This window comes from Mixophyes fleayi, chromosome 2, assembly GCF_038048845.1.
Source record: "Mixophyes fleayi isolate aMixFle1 chromosome 2, aMixFle1.hap1, whole genome shotgun sequence".
Taxonomy (NCBI): domain Eukaryota; kingdom Metazoa; phylum Chordata; class Amphibia; order Anura; family Limnodynastidae; genus Mixophyes; species Mixophyes fleayi.
The window spans coordinates 54,416,449-54,439,560 of NC_134403.1; the positions used below are offsets into that span (position 1 = coordinate 54,416,449).

At 39.7% G+C, this 23,112-nt stretch overlaps 1 protein-coding gene across 5 annotated transcripts in view; it reads left to right on the top strand.

Moving 5' to 3' along the window:
* NBEA (neurobeachin) overlaps positions 1–23,112 on the top strand; it is a 468,711-nt gene that overhangs the window by 216,875 nt on the left and 228,724 nt on the right. For 3 of the 5 annotated variants that reach the window (XM_075198993.1, XM_075198994.1, XM_075198996.1), the window contains 3 exons: positions 10,270–10,702; positions 14,077–14,228; positions 17,194–17,320. In XM_075198993.1, the coding sequence (XP_075055094.1) occupies positions 10,270–10,702; positions 14,077–14,228; positions 17,194–17,320 (712 nt within the window). Of the gene's footprint in view, positions 1–10,269; positions 10,703–14,076; positions 14,229–17,193; positions 17,321–20,366; positions 20,445–23,112 lie in introns of all 5 variants that reach the window. The other 2 variants (XM_075198991.1, XM_075198992.1) reach the window with 1 other exon arrangement.

Genomic DNA, 23,112 nt, shown 5'->3' on the forward strand with positions numbered 1-23,112 from the left:
ATCCAGATTTTTGATATAGGCTATTGAGCCTGGTATACAATTGTTGTACAATATTTTATTATTTGTTTATGTTCATGAGTGGTTGTTTATGTAGGTTCTATGTTTTATGTATATACATGGTACTATGATGCCCTTATTTTTGTTTTTAGGAAATTAAAAACCAAACAATAGTAGTGGTGCTTTATGTTCGTTTATTTGCTTTATGCAAGTCTAAGCACTATACATAGATAATGTAATGAACATTATTGTTCATTACATTTATGTAATGTTAAGTATTGTACCTTTGACTTTGCCAAGGGGATTCACTGGTGGACCTCAAGCCTGAATGGATCTTCTGACCTGTCTGTTACAAACACAGGGGAAAAAACATTGTCCTAGGGCCTTCAGAAACATCCCACAAATATCTGTATAGTGCATTGTAGTTATATATTGAATGTGCTTCATATAAGAGTTTATTTTGACTCTGCATTTAGGCCCTTTTATCTATATTTGCTTCTTTCATTCCTCAGTCTGAGGCTGACTGAGCTCTTGACTATTTCCCCTACCCAGCAGTATGTTCTTTAGACTGTTAATAGTGGTAATGTAGGTTTCTTGTATTACAAAGGCTCCAAACAATATTCTTGCACTGCAGGTTTCTTAATCTATCTTATTCAGCTACTGGCGCCATGGAAGGTCTCCTATCTGTGTTGTGATCATGGGCTGGCCAGGATCTGAAGGAACATCTGGTTCTATCTTATGAACAACTTCTTAGTTTAAGTACTGAGACACCACTATGTCCATGAAAAATATCAATGCAGTGTGTGAATAGCATAGGAGAGAAGCAGAGCAGTGATGGCACGGAGGAGGAAATAAGCACGTTCCAAGATCCTCCAACTGAAGAATGATATTGAAGTTTTTAGTGGTGTGATTGACAGTTCTACAAGTCAGGACAAGTGTCTGAAAATCGAGACATTTTCTGGCATGTGTTACCTAAGCAGTGATGGCATGGGGGAGTGTTTTATTACCTTATCATAGCTCTCCACTACCCCATCACTGGTGACCTAACAACATCCCGAAATGTCAGTGCCCAGTCCAGCATGGGCATACATGACTGTTACCCCCCCAGAGTTCTTTACATACTAAAATGGGTGTTTTCATCTGTTCTTATTTAGCGATTAAATGACATACATCCAGAGAAAAGACAATAAAATAGAGAGAGGCATATTTGCATTTACAGGGATAGTGTTTGACAGTTCTTTAAATCCAGTAACATTTTTATACTGCATTGAACGTTTTATATTGCGTTTGACAGTTTTATCTATTGATTGATTGTTCCCTTTATTAAATTATGTGATCTTTTCATTTTTGGATTTATAACCTCTTTCCCATTAGGGTTCTTATACATTAGAAAGTAATATTAGTAGATAGTATATACTTGTAGTTGGCGGGTTAGTTGCATACAGACACACTTCTATATTCAGTATTAATAAATTGTTTCAGTGTTTCTGAATGATTGTTTTCATGACGAGTAGACCATTGTGTAAATGTCCGATGCTTAACAACCCCAGTTATACTGATAAATGGAAATTTTCATGTTTGATGTTTTATTTAATGTTTTCAGAAAAAATACAAAATAACACCAATTCTACAAAGACAGACCAAAAAGTATTTATGGAACAAATTCTGACTAAACATCACAACACATTCACTTATCTTCTCTCCCTCTCCTTAAAGTGCACTTATGTTTTACACATGTTGACAGCCATCTTGTGGGCCAAATCTGTAGTCATGAGAATGCAGCTTATCAATTCACTAGGAATCGGTGACAATGCTCCTCATTATCATTATTTTTTGTTTGAGTATTTTTAGGCTGCGTTCGAATGTTGGTTCAGTCCACTAAATGTCCGCCTCACAGAGTGGCCCAGTGTTGCCACTGGCTCCTGGTAAGCTGAAAGGCTGCAGTCTCACCATTATTGGCTTATTGCACAAAATGGCTGCTTCCACTGTGTGTAGGTGATGGGTGCACTTTGATATCCAGGCAGGGGCGGATTGGGAACTGAAAGTGGCCCTGGAAAAAATTATTGAAGTGGCCTCATGTATGTGGGACCAAATCAACTGTAGGCAGGGCCAACACAAAAGTGGGCGATATTTGGAAGTACTGGAATTTGGTTGTAGTAATATTGAGGAAAACCTAGATGTGATAACTTAATACACAGTGGGTCATTTCTAAAGCCATGCAGGGAAAAAGCAGCCAGTCCTGTGTTATAAAATTACATTAAGCTCTTTGCATCAACTGCAACTGGTTTATGCTTCTGTGCTCCAACTTGTTTAATTGCCTACTAATACATCTTCCCAAAATGCCCTTCATAGAAACATACTTGACTTAGTTTAATAAGTTTAACTGATATGAAACATGTTGGCACAATGGTATTTGATCAGTCTGCCAGAGCAGCATATGAGCACCTCACGCACTGTTGCATCTTTCCCCTAATGTCATGAGATAACAGTCAAATCTCTCTCTATATAATATATTATATATATGTGTACTGTGTGTTTTCAGAAAAATGCATTTAAAGTAATTCCTATAATAAATGGCTTTCTAGGTGTGATCAAGGTGAAATGCTTAAAGTATCTGCAACAAAACACTTCTTTTGTAATAATTGTGTATTAGCTCTAAATGTGCCCTGTGATTGGGGATGTTTTTAATTAATAACAGTGCAGGGAGCATTGACAATGAGATCAGTACAGTGGGGGTTAACAATGGCATAAGTGAAGGGGAGAGCAAATATCAAGAATTTGCTGGTGATGTAGTAAGTGCAAAGGAGGCAGGATTACTGATATTGTCAGTACAATGGGGACTGGCCATATGTTCAACAAAATGATCTGAGAATGGGATCAGTGCAAGGTAGAAGGCAGGCAATGGGATAAATGCAAGAACCATTAAAGTATCACCAGAGCTGGATTAATTTCAGGCAATAAATTGTGCACTACTGTAAAGTACACGCAGCTCTGCCTTCACAAGCAGTACAATGTGAAGCGAGACATACCGCCTAACTGTCCTTGTAGTTGGACCAAATCCTGAATGTCTCGCTTTCTCACACAAATTCTGGATTGGCCCGACAAATTCAGGACAGTTGGCAGACAGTTCTGCTCTCTCCTACCCGTTCTTGTCACTTTCACCATCTGTAGCTGCTGGTGTCTTTAGGTCAGTTGCTGCTTGTCTGGATCCTGGAATGTTGGGGGCTCTACTTGGGGAAAAAAATGGGTATATGAAATGTAGAAAACTCAAACCAGCCCCAGCATTACATCAATAGCACCCACATTCAATAATTAAGCCTCCTTCTAGCCCAAACATTAAAATAGAAGTACTCACATTTGATAAATAGATCTATTTCCCTCCAACCAGACCTGATATTAAATTAATAGTATACACATTTAATAAATCTCCCTCCTTCTAACCAGCCCCAGCAATATATTAATAGTATTTACGTTTAAAAAAGATAACCATTTTCCACAAACATCCCCGGCATTACATTTAATAAACAGCCTTCCTACCTAACCTCAGCCCCATACTCATTTAATAACACTATACCATCCCAGCATTAAATTAAATGTTCCGTCACCTCGCCTTAAATTTTTAGGCCTCAATATTAAATTAAATAGCCTCAACATCCCACAAATAAAAAATAAAAAAATAGCACTCATTAAATAATTAGCCCCCACCTACACTCCACCATTAAATGTATAGCCTACCATACACTCACATAATATTAAGACCCCCCCTTTCTTTCCTTTACACATTACAGTAACATTGCACCCCCCTATCCCTATCACATTGTAGTAATTTAGCAGCCTCCCCCCTCACATCTCTCCCTTTGCCCCCTTCATGTCTCTCATTATACCCCTTCCCATCTATATTAGTGTGTATGTATGTATATATATGTATGTGTGTATATATATATATATATATATATATATATATATATATATATATATATATATATATATATATATATATATATATATATATATATATAGAGCAGCCCCTTTCCATCCAGAATAGTTTTTATATAAATATATGAGCAGCCCTCCTCCCTCCCCTCACCTACCTGGCAGCGCCCAGCATTGCTCCTCAAATCAGACAGGAAGTTCCTGTCCAACCGCACAGCATTGTGGACCCCAGTAAGCAACAGGCAGCCACGCGATTGGCTGCCTGTTGCTTTCCACTGGCCACCAATGTATTTGATCGTCGCCCTGCCTCCCTCTCTCACAACCCCATCGGCAACTCGTTGGCCCCTCCGCCGACTAGCATCCACCAAGCGCCGGCTATCCAGGCACTCTTATCCAGCAATTTGAAAAGAAAGATGTCCTCTTTCTTAATTTATTGTAAGCTGTTTCACCTTAGAAAACATGTCATTATTACATAAAATCACTTTCCATGAATCCCACTGGGTGAAATGGTTGTTCTGCATTGCATTGTCCATGCTGCTTTTTTATGGAGTATAAGATAGGGGTGTCACAGCCCCTGCCTTTCCTGTTAGACACATGACTGGTATCGAGGGAACATCCAGAAGCCTCGGTGAAAAGATGAGAACAAGTTTCTGTCAGATCACAATTGTACATTACACACCTCAATGTGAATGGTGTCTGCCTTGGCGTAAAACCATTTTCTGAACTTTCTAATGGGTAAATAGATCCAGTCTCTCTACAGATTGCAATTCTTTTAGCGGTTGAAAGGTTTGAAAAAACTAACATGTCAAGTACTAGTATCTCCCCAGAGTGTCTCTGTCTTCTCAGTTTGTGTCCGTGCGGATCACCCTGTAGAACTAATACTGCACAAAGTGCTTCCACTCTCCCTTCCTCTGTCTGCTCATGGCTGTGATGCTGCGTATCCACTCTCTGCTAACTGATGGCTCAGGCCTGTGGGGAGAAGCTTTCTGTCTGCGCAAGTTACTTGTCAGGAGTTTACAGCAACTGGGCATTCTTTATATTCCAAAGCAAGAATTTTCGTTTTACAGAGCCTTCATATAATTCAGTGTTGTGTTTCTTTATGAATTGCAGCTACCTGCATGTAAAAGGATTTATAGTTGTATAGGTGTTTTGAATCTAGATTAACTTCGTGTTTTGGATCTATTTTTTTTAGAAAAATAGCTAGAATATGCTAAAATCACATAATTTTGCTCATTTTTTTGTTCCTACATTATTATTAACCTCAATAACACTAATTTCAAGCCATTTGCAGTCAATTTTGACCACCTCACAAGTCACTATGTTATATTTCATACACTTTCAAACGAAGACTGCAGCAGTTCTCGCCAGTGATAAGAAGATCATTGTCATGCCTGGGCATAAGACCAAAAAATCCACTTCTTATATGTGGATTTTTTTTTTACCCAAATCCTGACAACAGTTGTCCAGCCATTTGTAGCATTGTAAAACCACAGTCAGTAGAGGTACGGACCTTAACCATCTAGGATCCTCATCCATGTTACGCCATTTGAAGCGAGTTCATGGAAAGCTCTTGGGAAAATCAGAAACTTATGCTAAAAAAATAACAACAAGCAGTCCAGCATCAGCTACGTCCCTTCTCTCATCTAGATCCCAGCACCTGCAATCTACACCCCCAACACCTTCATCAATATCCTCATAAGTGATCGGAGTTAGTCCTGCATTCAAGTTGCTAAGGTGAGATTATTCCTCCCCTATCCAGGACTCCTCAGAAGAATCCTTGAGCATTAGGCCCACTACTGTTGCTCCTGCTGCTGGGGGTGGATCGTCAACCAAGAAGCAGACCAAGAAGAAGACTACTAGTAGTTTACAACAATTGACTGTTAAACAATCCTTAGCAAGTATGAAAGCTGTCGCAAAGGGGATCACAGACGCCATGGCGACTATGCTAGTATTAGATCTGCATCCAATATCCACTATTAATGCAGCTGGTGTTAGACAATTACTTGAGGTCTTGTGCTCCTGTTACCAAATTCCATCACGACACCATGGTTCGTGATGGTTCGTGAAAATGTAATTATTGGGCTACATAATGCCATTCTACCCACTGTACACTTAACCACAGATATGTGGACAAGCAGAACTGGGCAAACTAAAGATTATATGACTGTGACAGCCCACTGGGTTGGTGATTCGCCTTCACCAGCAGGAACAGCAACAGCATGTACTAAAGTATGTCACATTTTTCTGAGGCAGGCTACTCTGTGTATCATCTGTTTCACTAAGAGGCTTTTTATTATTATTATCGTAGATTTGTAAGGCACCACAGTGCTCCACAGCACCGTACAGTAGGGAAGACAAGGACATACATAAAACAAGACATACGTAAAACAAAAACAGACAAGGCAGACAAAATGAATGGAGACATGAAAACAAAGGGTATGGAGGACCCTGCAAATTAGAGAGCTTACATTCTAAAGGGAAGAGGGCACAGCTGAAACAAGAGGAGGGAGTGTGGCTCAGAGTGGAGATTGGGATAGTTGTGAGGGTGCATTAGTGAGAATAAGGTCACCTCAAAAAAAAAAAAAGAGATGGGTTTTCAAAAAGCATCTAAAGATTTGAAGGCTTTGGGAAAGTCTGATTGAGCGTAGTAGGGAATTCCATAAGTGGGGCACAGTACGGGAGAAGTCTTGAAGGCTGGAGTGAGAGGTGGTCATCAGGGACGAGGCAAGGCGCTGGTCAGAGGTAATACCTCTGACAACCTGTTTGAAAAACTAAGGGATGTCATTGCAACATGGCTTATCCTGCTTGGACTCTCCTGAGGATATGTGATTTCTGCTAATGCCACCAATATTGTTAGAGCATTACAGCGAGGGGAATTCCATCACTTTTTAAAAAATGACAGTGACATGCAGGCGATGCTGTCTGTGTCCCTAAATATTTAGGGTCATTTTCAGGATTCTGCAACAGCATGTAGGAGAATGCAGCAGCTGCAAGAGGAATAGAATTTAGAGGGAATGTACTTTAGTCCAGCGCAGTGGAGAATTCTTTCCGTGTTGTGCAAGGCGCTGAAACCACTCGAAGTAGTCACCTGTGAAGAGAGTGCAGACACTGTTAGCTTGAGTCAATTGATTCCCCTAATTAGACTTTTTGAAAAGCAGCAAGAAAAATGAAAGAAGGAAATGAAACAAAGTATTTCCTCTAATTATGTTGGACTTGTAGATTAAGTACTTTAATCACTTCGCCAGGATCCAAGAGTTATCAACATCTTGAAATCGGATCATTATATTTTGGGAACTGTGCTTGATCCTAGGTTTAAGAGTTATGTATTTTCTTTCTTTCCAAGTGACCCAGATCTCCTGGTCAGCAAGCTGAAAGCTCAAGTGGTACATGACACAATGACGTCTCCCCTTCAGTTTATCTGGAAATTGCTGCTAGGTAACAACTTAGCTTTCCCAAGACACTGAATGGTGATGCAGATGAGTCTGCACAACATTTTGACATTTGGTCTGGTCTAAAAGAGTTGCCCAAAAATCATGTAAGCTCTTCCGTAAAATGAACTAAAAATTCCATGAGGAAGGCCATTACTGGCAATTACATCAAAGTACACAGACTTCTGTAATGGTGGATTCCAGCGGGGATGAATTAGTATTGTTTGACGATGATGTACACACTGATGAGGGTGAATATGATGACAGTGTAGATTGCAGGTGCTGAGATCTAGCTAAGAGAAGGGAGCTAGCTGATGCTAGTATGCTTGGTAATATTTTGGGTAGAATGGCATATTGGCAAGTTTTTATGTTTTTCTACAGTAAACTTTCACCTTTATTAGAGAGGTGTTTATTTCTTTAAAAAAAACAAACAAGCTTTTTATTTACATTTTTGTTTCCCTGACTTAAAACCACTATGCACTTGAACATAGACTTTAGCGCATGAGGTGGAGGGATTAGTATCATCATGACTGAGACTGGAGAGTGACGAGAACAATGTCACCCCTCCTGTTTCTGTGTGAGCTATGGCACAGTAGAATGTCACTAGAGACTTTTAATAACACTGACAGCCCTATTATTATAATTTCTGTTTCAGCACTGAACCCTGCCAGGTCTCCTGTTTCTGAGTGGGCTATGGTACAGTAAAATGTAGCTGCAGATTTAGACTAAGATTGCTAGCCCTATTATTTCTATTTCAGCAATGACAATTAGCATTGGAGCAATAGAGCTCTCCTCTGTATGTGTAACCTATATAACACGATACACTTTGACTACAAATTCAGAACACTGAGCCAGCCAGCCCTAGTATTTTTATTTCAGCAATGACAATTAGCAATGGAGCTCTCCTCTTTGTGTGTAACCTATATAACACCGTACAATGTGACTGCAGATTTACACCAAGCCTGCCAGCCCTAGTATTTCTATTTCAGCAATGCCAATTAGCAATGGAGCTCTCCTGAATGTCATTGGAGACTTTGAAGAACACTGCTACCCCTCCTCTTTCTATTCTACTTATGACGCCTCCCAACTACTCTAGAGATTGCCAAGAACTGTGCTACCCCTTCGCTGCGGAGGGCGATACTTATAGAATCCAAAACTCATGATATCCGTAACAATGACGTTTTGCCTCGTTTTCAATCCCGAGGGGGCGTAAAAGTGCCGAGACGGCTCGGTACTCAGATCTGCTAAGGTCAGGTGTATTCAGTTCTCGGGGAACCAAGCCTGAGCATCTGTAATATATATCTCCTACTATATATCCACTATAGGTATACCATACAATGAGCTTAGTTCAGGTCGGTCCCAATCTGGTGTGAGGGTAATACTGTGTACGCCATATAAGGCCCCAACTACATATAGCTTATTCATTACACCATATATTGTCACTTCTTTATTATGTAGGCCCATTGTGGTACTATATGAACCTATTATACCAGCAGATATCCACATCCACACACACCTAGCAAATGGAATATCCTCCCCACCCTGGTCTTCCCACACCCTCACCTTCAGCAGGAAGCTATTGCGTCAGGTTATACCAGCGTATTACAATCCATTTAGTCCTTGGAGGTAGAGCTCTATGTATGATCTGGACAGATAGTTTTGCAGTAGGAGGAGTGGTGGTGGAATCAAGGAGTGTTCCAGCTCTGGATGAGGGGAGAACTCAGGGGGTACCCCCTAAATTAATGGGAAATGTTTTTTTTTCTCCCTAAAACAAATTTGATTTATTGGTTTGTTCATGTTCTCTTGCAGCTATTACTAATTACACCCCATTATCTTTCTGGCCACTTCTACATTTTGCACAGTTAGATTGGGCTGATATAGCTTGGGATGCCATACCGCCACTTCTCCTACTGCTTTCATTGTAAAGCTATCAAATTCTATTATCTTACGTTTTTCCATACTAAGGGGCGGGTTTCCGTGGCGTTAAAACTACTAATGTTATTATGGTAGTAGTTAGCTGGATTTCAGCTCGCGGCTCAAGGGAGCTGCGAGCTGAAATCCAGCGACAAAACTACCGTAATAACGCGAGATTTTCGGCATTTGCGCCGGCAATTGAATATGCCCCAAAATGTCCACTTCAGCCACTGTATGTATGTGTATATAATATGTTATTTGAATGTGATTGTTACCAAATAAAAATATGCCATGTGATCAAATGTACTTGATGTGTCTATGTAAAATAGCAGTAATCAGATCTTTCTCTTCAGTGGTGGTTGAGACAGCTCTAGGCATCTGTCCACCGGTCCTCATTGGAAATATTGTAGACACATCTTTGATAATTGTTTATTTGGGTGTTTTTACTCGTATGGCATATGTGTTTCTAGTGCTTAATCTATTATGTTGTAGTCTGACCATCTTGCAGGTGCTGTTTTGTGTCCTGTTCAAGCTAATCCTCTGTTTTTATCTAACTAACCTGCAAGCATTTGTGTATATGAATAGATTTATATCCACCCTCCTGCTCCTCTGTGATTCCCGAGGGTGTAGACCTCAGCTCGATATTCTTACACTGGGGTCACCTAGTGACCTTGTCCATCAGCATGTCCATCTACACCCGCCTCCTTGTATGTGCAGATGCCACACTTTTGCCCTTTATCACCCTATCCTTTAGAGACCACAAAGTCTACTATTAGTGCAGTATTCCAGTTACATACAGCTTTCTTTCATAAAATTCATCATGCTTTTGATATATGACCACTTTTAGTATTACCCTATTTATTTTCTTTTAGGGGTGGTATTTTACGTATAACACTTTATAAAATGGCAAAGGCACATGCCTAAATGTTGTGATGAGTTTGGACTGCTGAGGTTGAATAGTCTCTCAGTAAAGTTGTTTCTGTCCTCTTTACTTTAGACACACCAGCTCTGTTTCCAGATATCAAGGAAAAGGAAATCCCAACGCCAATCGAGGAACTTCATTTAGAAAGCTCTATTCCTCACACCGACTCCGGAATTGGAGAAGAACACATTAGCAGCATATTAAATGGAACTGATCTAGATATCAGTACAAGCCCTGACTTCATGGGTGAATTGCTGTCTACTCTGTCTGATGTAAAAAAGTCGCAGGAAAGTTTGACAGACAGTCCAAGTGAAATGCTGAAACAAGCTCCCTCCATATCAAGCATCAGCCAAAGCAAGGGCATCAATGTCAAAGAGATCCTAAAAAGTCTGGTGGCGGCTCCTTTCGAAATGGCGGAAACTGGACCGGACCCTGTACCCTACCCGGACCCTGCACTAAAAAGAGAAGCCCAGGTCATTCTGCCCATGCAGTTTCATTCCTTTGACAGGTATGCTATTACAATTACTTTCATCCTACATCTGGTCATGTTTTTCACCAACAGCATTGCAGTTGAATCTGTTTTTATTGTGTATTTTATATTAGACCCTTATGCTGGTAATGTGTAGTTATGGCTAGCTAGTTTAGACTTTTTTTTTTTTTTTTTGGACCTATGATTATTCCAATATGTTCAAAACCAGATGCAAAAGATTATTTGTCCTCTTAAAGGGTCAGTAAACCCTGCCCATACTCATTAAATTATAAATGTTTCCTTCACACCAAACCTACATATAACATGCTTGAACCAGTCAGGTGGCTAAAAAAAGGAATTCAAAGGGGATTTCCACCTGGAGACATGTAACCACGCTCCAGCGAGGCGATCTTCACAGGAGGTTTCTGTCCTCCCTGCGCTTGCTTTAGGACACCTGCTTTACGGACAGGTATAGCGCCAAATGATATGGCTAAAATGTTTTGTTTATAGCTATATCTTTATTTTTGTACAGAAAAACCTGTTTATTTTCTGTACCCTTGGATGAAACTCCAGACTGCACAGCAGCGGCAACAAAGGTGTACAATTATATTGGCCTATATGAAGACTGAAAAGCAGAATAGGTAGCCAGAGCGGTAAAACTATAGATTTAGTAACGTTTGCAAGAGGGCACATGGAAGTTTATAAATCAATGCAATCTGAAGGTCAACCCCCCTTTAATGGCAGTGTTCTAGGTATAGCTAGACTTATGGTGGATAGGGCAGCCCTGCTTATTAAGTCTAGATAGAGTTTTCTCTTGCTTTAATTTTTGCTGTTTGGTCTGATTGAAATGTCCATTTATTAAGGGAAAAGACAGTCTGTTATCTTTTTAAACAGGGGATGGGAGTGTATGTATGTATTATATCTGTCTTGGTCTGTATTATATATCTCATATATATCCTTTGATTTTTATTACTCAACGTGGGCAGTGTGGATGCTTTGCAATGTCTGTAGCCAGGTTTAGGTGGGAAAGCAGAGTGATAATGTAGAAAGGCTTTATGCTCTTGTTAGAACCATTATTGTTCACAAGCGAGAGAGTCCGTGAAATGACAACACCGAGATACAAAGTAGGCTAATACGGTTCAACAAAAGGCACTCCAGTGTGGGTAATGTATGCAGCAGCTCAAGTACTATCGAATGTAAATGATGTGATATTGATGAAAGGAGGGGATTGAGGTCTCTGGGGGCGCTGATGACGGATTGAACAGAAGCGACCTTGCTCCACACGTAACTGAGGCCTGTCGTCTTCACTGCTCAAAGCCATAATGGGAGGTGGCAGTCTGAAATGAGTTGCCACGGCAAAGAGTATTATTTTTGAAATGCTTTCACACAAATCACTAGGCCCTGCATACAACTTAGTTTCATGCTTTAATGTCATCAGGAGGCACAAATTGGTGTGTCTAATTGTTTACCACCTGCCAGCAAAATGAGCTGCCAGCTTGCCAGACGGGTTTGATTGTCTGTCAGCCATTCAGTCGATTTAGAATGACAACATCAAAAATGATCCTTCAAACTCCGAGGCCCAGCGCAGCTTTTCAGGCACCTCTTCACCACAAGTGCTGTCGGACAACTGCATTTTTCAATTATTTTCCAATATAGCTCTTCCTATGTCTCATGTGTTCAGGTGGACCTATAATTACATGATAAGTTATCCCATTGAAGTACCCGCACCTGGGTGACTTGTTCAGTCTTTTCCAGCATTGCTAAATCTGTATGAATAAAAGGTGTTTTTTGTTGATATGGAACTTGACTGATTTCAGCTTGAATCAGATTTTTTTGTTTGGTTTTATCTTTTAAAAAGAAAAATGATCCCCTGTCAGCTGTGACATCACTAATTGTAAGCTCTGTGATAGTTTGTTGTAGGTTGTTTTTTGTTTTTTTAATTGCATCAGTTTTATATTTTACACTGGAAGAAAAGAAAAAATAATTAATAAAATATAAATATATATATATATATATATATATATATATATATATATATTTACACATACACAATTATATATGTACACAAATAGATATACACACACACACACACACACCCACAACAAATGAAATAAGTATTGAACACATCAACATTTTTACTCAGTAAATAGATATTTAATGTGGCTATTGTAATGCAACAACCCTTGCAATCCACAGATGCAACGAAATCAAACCATAGATGTCCATAAATTACGTTTTGTGTAATAATGTGAAATAACACAGGGAAAAATATTGAACAAGCTTCTTGAAATTTATTTAATACTTTGTACAAAAGCCTTTGTTGTTAATGACAGCTTCAAGACTCCTCCTGTATGGAGAAACTAGTCGCATGCATTGCTCAGGTGTGTGATTTTTGCCCCATTCTTCAACTCAAATAGTCTTCAAATCTAGAAGGTTACGTGGTCTTCTTCCATGAACTCTGATCTTTAGTTCTTTCCATAGATTTTTTTTTTATTGGATTCAAGTCAGGTGATTGGCTGGGCCATTCTACCATTCTTGGACAACTCTTCTGATAATTTTTTTCACTCCTCTGTCAGAAATCTTGCGAGGTGCACCTGGTCGAGGCCGGTTTATGGTGAAATAATGTTCTTTCTACTTCTGGATTATGGCCCCACCAGTGCTCACTGGAACATTCAGCAGTATAGAGATCCTTTTGTAACCAATGCCATCAGTATGTTTTGCCACAATCAGGTAGCGAAGGTCTTGAGAGAGCTCTCTGCTTTTACCCATCATGAGATGTTTCTTGTGCACCTTTTTATAGGCCATCAGTTGTGGCTGAACCAGCTGGCAGGATTGCTTTCTAATTACTAATAGATTTCAGCTGGTGTCTTGGCTTTGCAATGCCTTTTTGCACCACAATTTCTTTGTGTTCAATACTTTTTCCCTGTGTCATTTCACATTATTACACAAAACTTAATTTATGGACATCCATGGCTTGATTTCTTTGCATGTGTGGATCGCAAGGGTTGTTGCTGACATTTGGTGTAAATTTCATTACAATAGCCACATTAAATATCTATTTACTGAGAAAAATGTTGATGTATTCAATACTTATTTCACCCGCTGTATATATTGATACATTGTATTTTGCTAAGAAGGTCTAGTCTTCTAATTTTACCCCCCCATGCCTAAAAGTTACCCCTCACATTGACTAGGATCTGTAACTTGCAGCACTATCCTTTTATTTGCTAACACATTTTAAACCCTCAATATTATCAGGTATTTATATATTATTATGTTTACAATATTCCTATGAAACATTTACTTGTAATCATTACAGTTTCTATTTCCCATCAGAGTAGTAGTATCCTCCTAGTAATAAGTCATCTGTACACTGCTAATATTGGTGTTGTCTTTGTGGTTTGTCCTTACAGAAGTGTGGTTGTACCTGTGAAGAAACCGCCACCCGGTAGTTTAGCTGTGAATACAGTTGGAGCTGCCAGCGGTGGTAGCCTAACCCCCAGCACAACACCAAATATATTTGCTGCTACTGGAGCAACACCCAAAAGTATGATCAATACAACAGGTATTTGTTTCCTTCATGTCATCTCCCATCGATTATGTGTTGGTAGTAATGTATCTAGAATACATTGGTGTACAGTGTGCATGTCTCTGTATTGTAGCAGCACTTTCTATGGTCTCAGGTGGGATAACACTGAAAGGACAACTGTCATTTATTAATAATATAGCACACAGCTGCCAACATTTCATATTGCTTTCCAAGGACACTTCTGAGCCAGTGCATCCAGGCAGGGTACACACTATACTATCCTAGGAGCACTACAGTGTCCATCATGACATACTTATGGAATGTGATAATAATGTACTCTTTGCATTGTAAAATACTCCTTTTCAATACATGTTAATGGTTCAAGTATCTAAGCTTAGATAATCAGAATAGAATGTAAGACTATATTCCAACATAAAAATAGTAATTTCATGATGCACTTGGCAAATAAATAAAACCATGGTCAGAGACAGGTGACCGCTATGGTCCTGCAGACTATTTCACTAATTGTACTTCTTAGTGGATGGCTACAGGTGTATTGATCAGGGATATCTATAAGAAGACCTAGACCATGTGCTGTTCCCTCACACCTTGTGTCATTCTGCTGTTGTCCTGTTATGTCCTGTGCTGCTATATGCTGCTCATGTATTCTGTATGTCATATTCTCTTCTATGCTGTAATATAACCTGTGTTGTCTGTTCTGTAACACCGTATATTACACTGCTTTGTGGTATTATTTAGCATCCAGTGTGGCTCTGTACTGCTCTCTGATGCCGGTCGGTTAAAATGTATTTGTTTACTAACAGCTACACTCACTAGCAGCCATGTTGTGGGCTGAACCAGTATTACTACTCGCTAGTAACTAGGAATCGTCCACATCACATCCTTGAGAAATGAATGAGCTGTGTTCTCATAAACATGGATTCAGCCCACAGTGTGTCTGTCGCTTGTGTGTAGGCCAAAGCTGGGTGGGAAGAGGGAGTAACGTTATTGGCATCTTCACATGTTTATTGAGGATGTCACATGTTCTCCTTTCTCATGCAACCGTTGACTTTTTAGTTAGACATGTGAAAAAGAAAGAATCTTATAAATGTGTTTGTACATAAGAGGACATAATTAATAAGCATCTAGTCCCCATCAAATCCTAAAATTTGATAAATTTAATCTCATGTGCCTGATATCACAAAACTTTGTTTTTATATGTTCATAACAAACTGATCCTGCCATGAGTTGATAACAGTCCCTCCCATGTTTCAGTGGGTTTTAGAACCACCTTTGGCAAAGATGATTTGAAATAAATGTTTCTGGATGCGTTTCAGCCTTTTACATTTTATTTGAGGAATTTTGTCCGACTTCTTGCAGCATTGTGAGTACATTGTGGTCTGAGGGCCTTTGTTTTAGCACAGCTCTCATATGGTCTTTCTCTGTTATTCAGTTGTACACGTGCTGGTGACCTTAGGGTAATTATCCCGTTGCATGATGCAATATCTGTCACACTTCAGTTGTCCGACAACTGGCCTCACATTTTCCTCTAGGATACCAATGTGTAAAGAGGATTTCATGGTGGACTCAATGATTGCAAGGCATCCTGGTCCTTTGGCTGCAGTATTTGGGCTGTTTGTAACATCGTAGTGTCCGATCCTCAAGTGGATTTGCTGTGACTCCTGAAAAACTTAGCAACTGTCTTCAGTGTTCACCATCTGTAAATAATATCTCTCATTGTAGAGTGATGGACATCATTCATTTTCTTTTTGGTATGGTGGTAACAGTAATCTGAATACTCCAGGCCCATCTGGCAAAGATACTGCGATATAGAGGTGGCAGAACTTCCTGATGATTAAATAACGATGTGTTCGTGATTAGCAGCACTGTGTTCTACTTGTCCTCTTTATAGATATAGCAGCACTAAGGGTGTACTTACTTTTTCACACGTCTTTTTTAGGTCGACTTGTTTTTATTTTGGGTTATTTGCCATGTGAGATTAGATTTATTAAATTTTAGGACTTGTAGACTAGATTGGTTAATATAATTTGATGGATAAATACAGTTTTGAAAGTGGGTGTACTTTCATTCACATGACTGGATATTTTAAACAATTTGAAATGATTATCTTATATTTATGTATTTTTCACTATATATCAATGCAGAATCTGGGTCAGAGTATATATAGTAAACCTGTGTAATTGGTTTCGGAGACTGTTTTCATATAAGCTTTGCTACAGACAAAACACATTTTATAAGTTTCTAGCTCAGCTTTCCAAAGTATAAGTTTCCACTTGTAATTTTTAAAAACATAACTACCTATACTTTCCAAAATCTGACATTTAAAACGTAAATGGCATTTAAATGCATTAGTCAAAGATGAGTTTGTGCTCTGAGTATTACTCTGCAGAAGCCTTGGTCATTTATCGGCTGCTTCATACATGGTGTAGAAAAAAGAAATTCGATAGTCACATTTGTTTGTTTTTACAAGATTGGCTAAATGGGTTAGCAAAGTGTAATTTTGTTTAATAAAACCCTGTTTATTCAGCTAACTGAACATTAGAAATACCAGCCATTTGTCCACCACCCTTCCTGTGCTTCTGTGCCCAGGTTATACAGAGTAGGACAGATAGCATCATCATTGGCCACCAGTTGGCTGAGGTGTGTCCTATTGCTTTGGCCAGTCTAATTATCAGATTCCGTAATTAGTGAGAGGTCGGCTGTCCCAAGGATGGATCATACCTTTCTGCTAAGTGGGGGAGACAAGTATATATACAATTGTAATTTGAGCTGCTACTCCCCTTTTTGTAAAATGCAACTGGTTGTTTCTCAGTCAGAACAAGTCTCATTGGCCAACAAAGAACTGATATTACTACTGTAATCACACAGAGAAATAATCCACCATTGTTCTAGCTTAGAGGAGAGGAACGTAGAGAGGTTTAGGACACTTCTCTGCCGCTATCTGTATGTTTCACTTGGTGAGATTTTCTGTCTGCAACAGGTGCTGTGGATTCGGCCTCATCTTCCTCATCTTCCTCATCTAGTTTTGTGAATGGTGCTACAAGCAAAAACCTCCCAGCAGTGCAGACTGTGGCTCCCATGCCCGAGGACTCTGCAGAAAACATGAGGTAAAATCAAACAGAATCTACAAACAGCAAATAAAATATGAGACAATTTATAGACCTTTATATAGATCGTCCTGTACAAATAAACAGTACATGCATATACATACAATACATGCAAACAATATGTGGCGCTGTCTGTTCCCTTTTATTTTCACCATTCTACCCAACAAATGTGACAATTTCTCACACTTGTAAATCTGCAGTTCAGAGGTAATTATGGAGCCTGATGTCAAAAAGAACCTAGGAATTCACTTGTTCCTTTATTTCAAGGTTTTGTTTGTTTTTTATTTAATAATATTGGTCACAATCTGCATTTACCGCATGTGATTTAGAGTAACATACAGTGCATATGTAGCAAAGTATTTGGTCAATTAAATTTTTTGTAAATACAGTAATAAAAACACAAAATACAAAATGTTTGTCCTAATAAACAATGTATAGCTGCTATCAATTCTAAAGATGATATTGAAATGAGTGATATTACCATGTTTGTCAGTTTTAGTAAAGAATAAGTCACACCATAACCCTACCTCTTGATGGGTATCCATGGGAAGTGAGGTGGGAAAATATCAGTATATGAGTATATGTATTCAGTTCACGTTTCTGAGCTAATAAAGGCTCCGGAATACACAGGGGAGGAAGCTCAGAGGGAAAGAGCCTCAGGTCCGGCTGTGCATCATCCTATGAAATGTCATATTGTCAGGGTAGCCATGGTGTGTGTATGTATGTATGTGGCAGGGAGACCTCAACAAGTTTGATCCAGTGGGCTCATGCAGCAGCATTATGAGGAAACCATCATACAGGCCCAGCGTGTTCCTGGCCAGAAACAGCAGTTCATGCAACATGTTTATCTGCAGCTGGTCTATGAGACCAAGCAGGAGGACTCTCACTTCCAAAGGGACTAGGCACCATGAATAATCTTGGAGATCTGTCTCCACAAGTCCACAACGGCAGGGATATCTACATCATAAGATAGAAGGCTGCAGCTAGATGATGACACTATCGGCTTTCTGACTCTTCAGAAGTTCTGTCACACAGGGGCTCACATATATATAGTCCTATTGACTATAATTGACTCTTAGGTAGGCAGGTAGTACAAATTCCAAGTTTTGTCATCTGTGTCTTAACCCAGGCCATTACCCTGTGATTAATACTTATAAATTCTCTGTCTGTCTTTTTTAACATTTCTCATGTTAATATTATCTCTCGCCTTATATTCCCCTTTGGGAACATTACCTGAAGGACATGGTGATGTTTGGGATGTGTATGTGATTAGGGATAGGGAATTCTGTCTTCAGTTGCTTCAAAGATATGAGAACCATGTCTGACTATAGCTGACTTATGTCTATACTATAGCCTTTGCAATGGGATAACCGTTGGTCAGTGCTCCTTCCCTTACCTGAACATTGGGAGGACACATGAGGGCTATTCTAGAAGGCGGTGTAAAAACCATGCTTTCCTCAGTCAGTATGGATTTAGTTGGGTTCCACATTTTAAAAGAAGAGAAAGTGTCTACTTCTCCTAAAGATGACAGAAATGTTCAAGAATGTTCCCCAAAATAATTCTCATATACTCTCCTGATATTAAAGGATGTGGACTTTCCAGGCGTGAAGCCTGTCTCGTTGGGGTGTATAATTCAGGTAAGTACATGATTTAGTCTGGCAGCTAAGATTTTGCTAGGAACTTTGTCAACTGTAAGCACTGATATCATCCTATATAAGGCACATTTTGTAGGCTCTTTATCAGACTTTATGAGGGAGCACAATAATAAGGGCCCACCAGCACTAGGGGGGGAAGATGGGGACATGTATTTAGAGAAAGCTTCCTCAAGCCGATCAGGAATGTATGGGTAGTAAGAAGCAATACAGCTTGTGGTAATATTGTGCAATGGTATTCTTTATTGTCTCAGGACCAGTTCACCCCTCTTTGAGCAAATAGATTTATAGCTGGAGGGGAGCTCAACCCTATAGCCAGGAACGCTAGCAGTGAGCTTTGTTGTCCTACTGCTAAATTATTGTCTAATAAAAAAAAGTCCTTCCATTTTGGGCTCCCGCAGTAAAAGCCTGTGATCAGCCCTGTAAGCTGACCACTATCTATGTCTGTAGATTAGAATGTAGCGGATTTAGCCGTCTCCTAGCTCTCACTGGCTAAGTTAGCATATACTTTATTTTCCATTTATTTGTTTGATTGTACTGATGTCTCTTGGAATGAGCCCTTTAGCAAAAGCTTTGAAGGCATCTCACATCACCGAGGGGGTTGCATTGTGTTTGTTTTTGGCAAAGTACTTCTTTGGGGAATGTGAAACTCTGACGGTATTCTTTTTAGGGAGACTAAACTTATCTATATAGTTATCACAGTTATTATTAAAATACCCAACACTATAGAAGGAATATCTGGATTTTAAGTTATGAATTCCGCTCCCTTATGGATAGGGAGAAAATTCTAGAGGAGGGTGTAGAATACCAATATCAAAATTGGGCATGTATCCATTTTACAACCCACATTTGCCACCTAGATCATGCTTAAGAGACAGTAACTTAAACGGCACAGTTCTCTTATTTAATATGGATATTGTGAGAAGGGAACATGGTAAGCCCGTCTCAATGTGAGGACTCTTCTACCGGTGATGCGTGTCTCTTGTAGACTTGGAATATCCAGTTATTGCCTTTTAATGAAGTCTAGGAATAATGATCTTTTTTATACCTATTGTTTAACCTCCCTACATTACAGCAAAGAACGCCTAACGTCAGTCATACTCGGTATTAAGCTTGCTGCGGTGTAAGGATATTTTGGGCATGGTAAACATGCCACATAGTTTCATAAGCACAAAGGCACCGTACATTGACCTATAAACGCACATCATCATGTCATATGAAAAAAGAACACAGTCCCCCCAATTACCACACAGCATTCAGATGTTTCCAGTGTCTGGTACACACAGCTCATATACAAGTAGCGTTTTCACAGTGATGTGAATTGAACATGGAAATGTTAAAACTAATAAGGAATAAATTGTCGTGTTTTTTGTTTTGTTTTTTTAAAACCCTAGGAAAAGGAGAAACTGTGAGTTTCCCTCCAGCATATTGCAAGTGGGACACGGGGAAAACGACCCGGTCCAGCATGGCAAGTAAGAATGTAAAACATACCACAACTCAACATGAATGTAATATGCCTTGCTTGCGTACATAGGTGTGACAAGTACTTATGGATAAGCTCCAACCTCTAACTGTGCAGGTTACAACACATCACCAGGGCTATGTAGATAATGTGAAACAGCATTTAAACATTAGGGGTCCAAGAGCCAATGTAACACTTCCTTGCAGGCATGTGCTTAGGACATACGGGGGGAAGGGGAGGGGTCTCTGTACTCTCTGGGATTATGTGCAAGGTGAAGCACTGAGCACATATAATGAGCATTATGTTAATGCAGAACAAGGAGGCAAGTCTGTGGCAAGAATACTTTTGATACAGGATTTTGGCGGACTATGTCCTCAAGTGGAAAAGGATCATATAAGATGGACAGGTTCTTTAATTGTGCAAATTGTCAGGCTTATATAGATAATATGGCATAATAGTACTGCCCCCTGACCCTAGTATGTCATGCAAAGGTTATACGTTAAGTGTGTTTTGTAGAGAGAGAGAGAGAGAGATGTGGAATTGCGTGTACGGTGAAACATTTAGCGCACTCCTGAATCACCATATCAATACAGAACGAGGAAACTTTATTTTAAGGTTTGGTATAAGATACTCCTGTAACGTAACGTCAGCAACTGTTGAGGCCATGACTGTCAGAAAGGTTGTGCTTTTAAGGTGTCTGCATTTTAGGACTTGGGTGATGCAGTTGGGAACTTATTTTCAATCCACTGGAATGCAGCACCCAGTGATTGGTAAAAGTGCGCGCGCTTGCCTTGAATGACGTTCACATCTTGGACAGAAACATCATGGGATAAGGAAGATGTACTTCCCTAAGTTGTTACTGAATGAAAGCAGGAACTCTGGTTCTGCAGGTCTAGTAATAATTCTGCATATATAGAGATGACAGAGTTCTCGTGCTGCAGAGAACCCTTTTCTCTTGCCAGGTAGAGGATAGTGTCACCATCTCGAAAGCGTAGCTATTTTCAAATAGTCTTTGTTGGCGAAGTTCTAAGTGGAGATGGTTTGGAGGAGATCCTATAGATTCTTGTCACAACAAAAGTGCAAGAAAATATCTACCAAACTACAATCAGGCAATCTTCTAGAAAATCATCTGGTCTTTGGCTATCCACTTACTCTGGCAGGCCTTCCATGTAGCTTTCTGTTCTTCTTCGCCTGCTCTGGCAAGCCTACCAAGTAAATTTTGCTCTTCTGCAACCTATTCTTCTGGTCTTCAGAGTGCTTTTGCAATTGGGTGATCTCTTGCTGCAATTGGTGTATAGCAGATGAAACAGGAGCCAATGTGTCATACATTAGGACAGTGCACGTTTCTGCATCTGGGCATCATGCATTGATTATCTACAGATATTGACACAATAGTGAGAGATACACCTTAACTTCCTGTATATTTATTTTCCTGTAGTTGTGACATGTCTGACATGCAAAGTTAGTCCAAGGTTAACGGCACTTTCTCCTAGTCAGAGGTTATATCAGTCTCCAAACCATGATGGGAACTGCCATCTTGGTCCACATGCGAAAACCTTCCGGCTTCTCTAGTGTGTCAGTTTGCCTCCTAGAGGGTACCTACCTATGCATGGTCCAGGTAAGTATAAAGGCACAAGAAATGCAATCTGACAGCATTGCATTCATAAGGTCCCCTAAGGATTTCTGTTTTAGATAAGCTCACTGGCAGTACATCTGTCTGCCTGGGCTGTCAGGTCACACCCCCACTTTCATATTTATTATCCAGTCACATGAAAAATAAAATACACCTTCTTTTAAATCTGTGTTTTTACATATCAGGACATAATTAGCAATCAGCTAGTCCTCACCAAATCCTGAAACTTGATCTAATTTCATGTTCCAAATAACACATAACAGATTTTGCTTTGTCATTATTCAACAAAAATAAGCCAACATGAAGCTATGTGTGAAAAATTAAGTACAATCTTACTGTTTTCATATCAATATAGGAGGTAATTTGAGCCATGTGCTGCTGCATTATTTGATCATGAGAAATGCTACCACCTGTATATATAAAAGAAGAACCTTTGGCAGTCTGGTCTGGAGCATTCAGGTTTGTGTCGAGGAGAAAAAACATCTGCAATGATCTCATAGAGGCAATTGTTGCTGCTCAACAGTCTGGAAAGGGTTATAAGGCCATTTCCACACATCGTTCTACAGTGAGAAAGATTATTTACAAATGGAGAATACTGAAGACAGTTGCTAAGCTTCCCTGGAGTGGGCGTCCCAGCAAATTCACCTAAATGTAGCTCATCTGATGCTCTGAGAAATTGCAGTACTGAAAAGCTACATCCATGGATCTATAGGACTCTGTTGATGTTTAAAGTCCATGCCATGAGAAAGAGCCTGAACAATTATGGCTTTCATGGGAGGATACCCTGGGGAAAGCCCATTCTCTACATGTCAGGGACAAAGTGAAATTGTTGGTCTTAATGCACAATGTAATGTTTGACAAAAAACAAACGGTGTGTCACTACAAGAACCTCATACTACCAGTCAAGCAAGTTGGTGTGTGTGCGATGGGGAAGGTAATTTGGGGCTGTTTTGCAGGCTAGGACCTGGATGCCTCACTATCATTGAGTCCACCGTGAACTCCTTTTTACTAGCTATACCGCTTTATACCAGAGTATTCTAGAGGA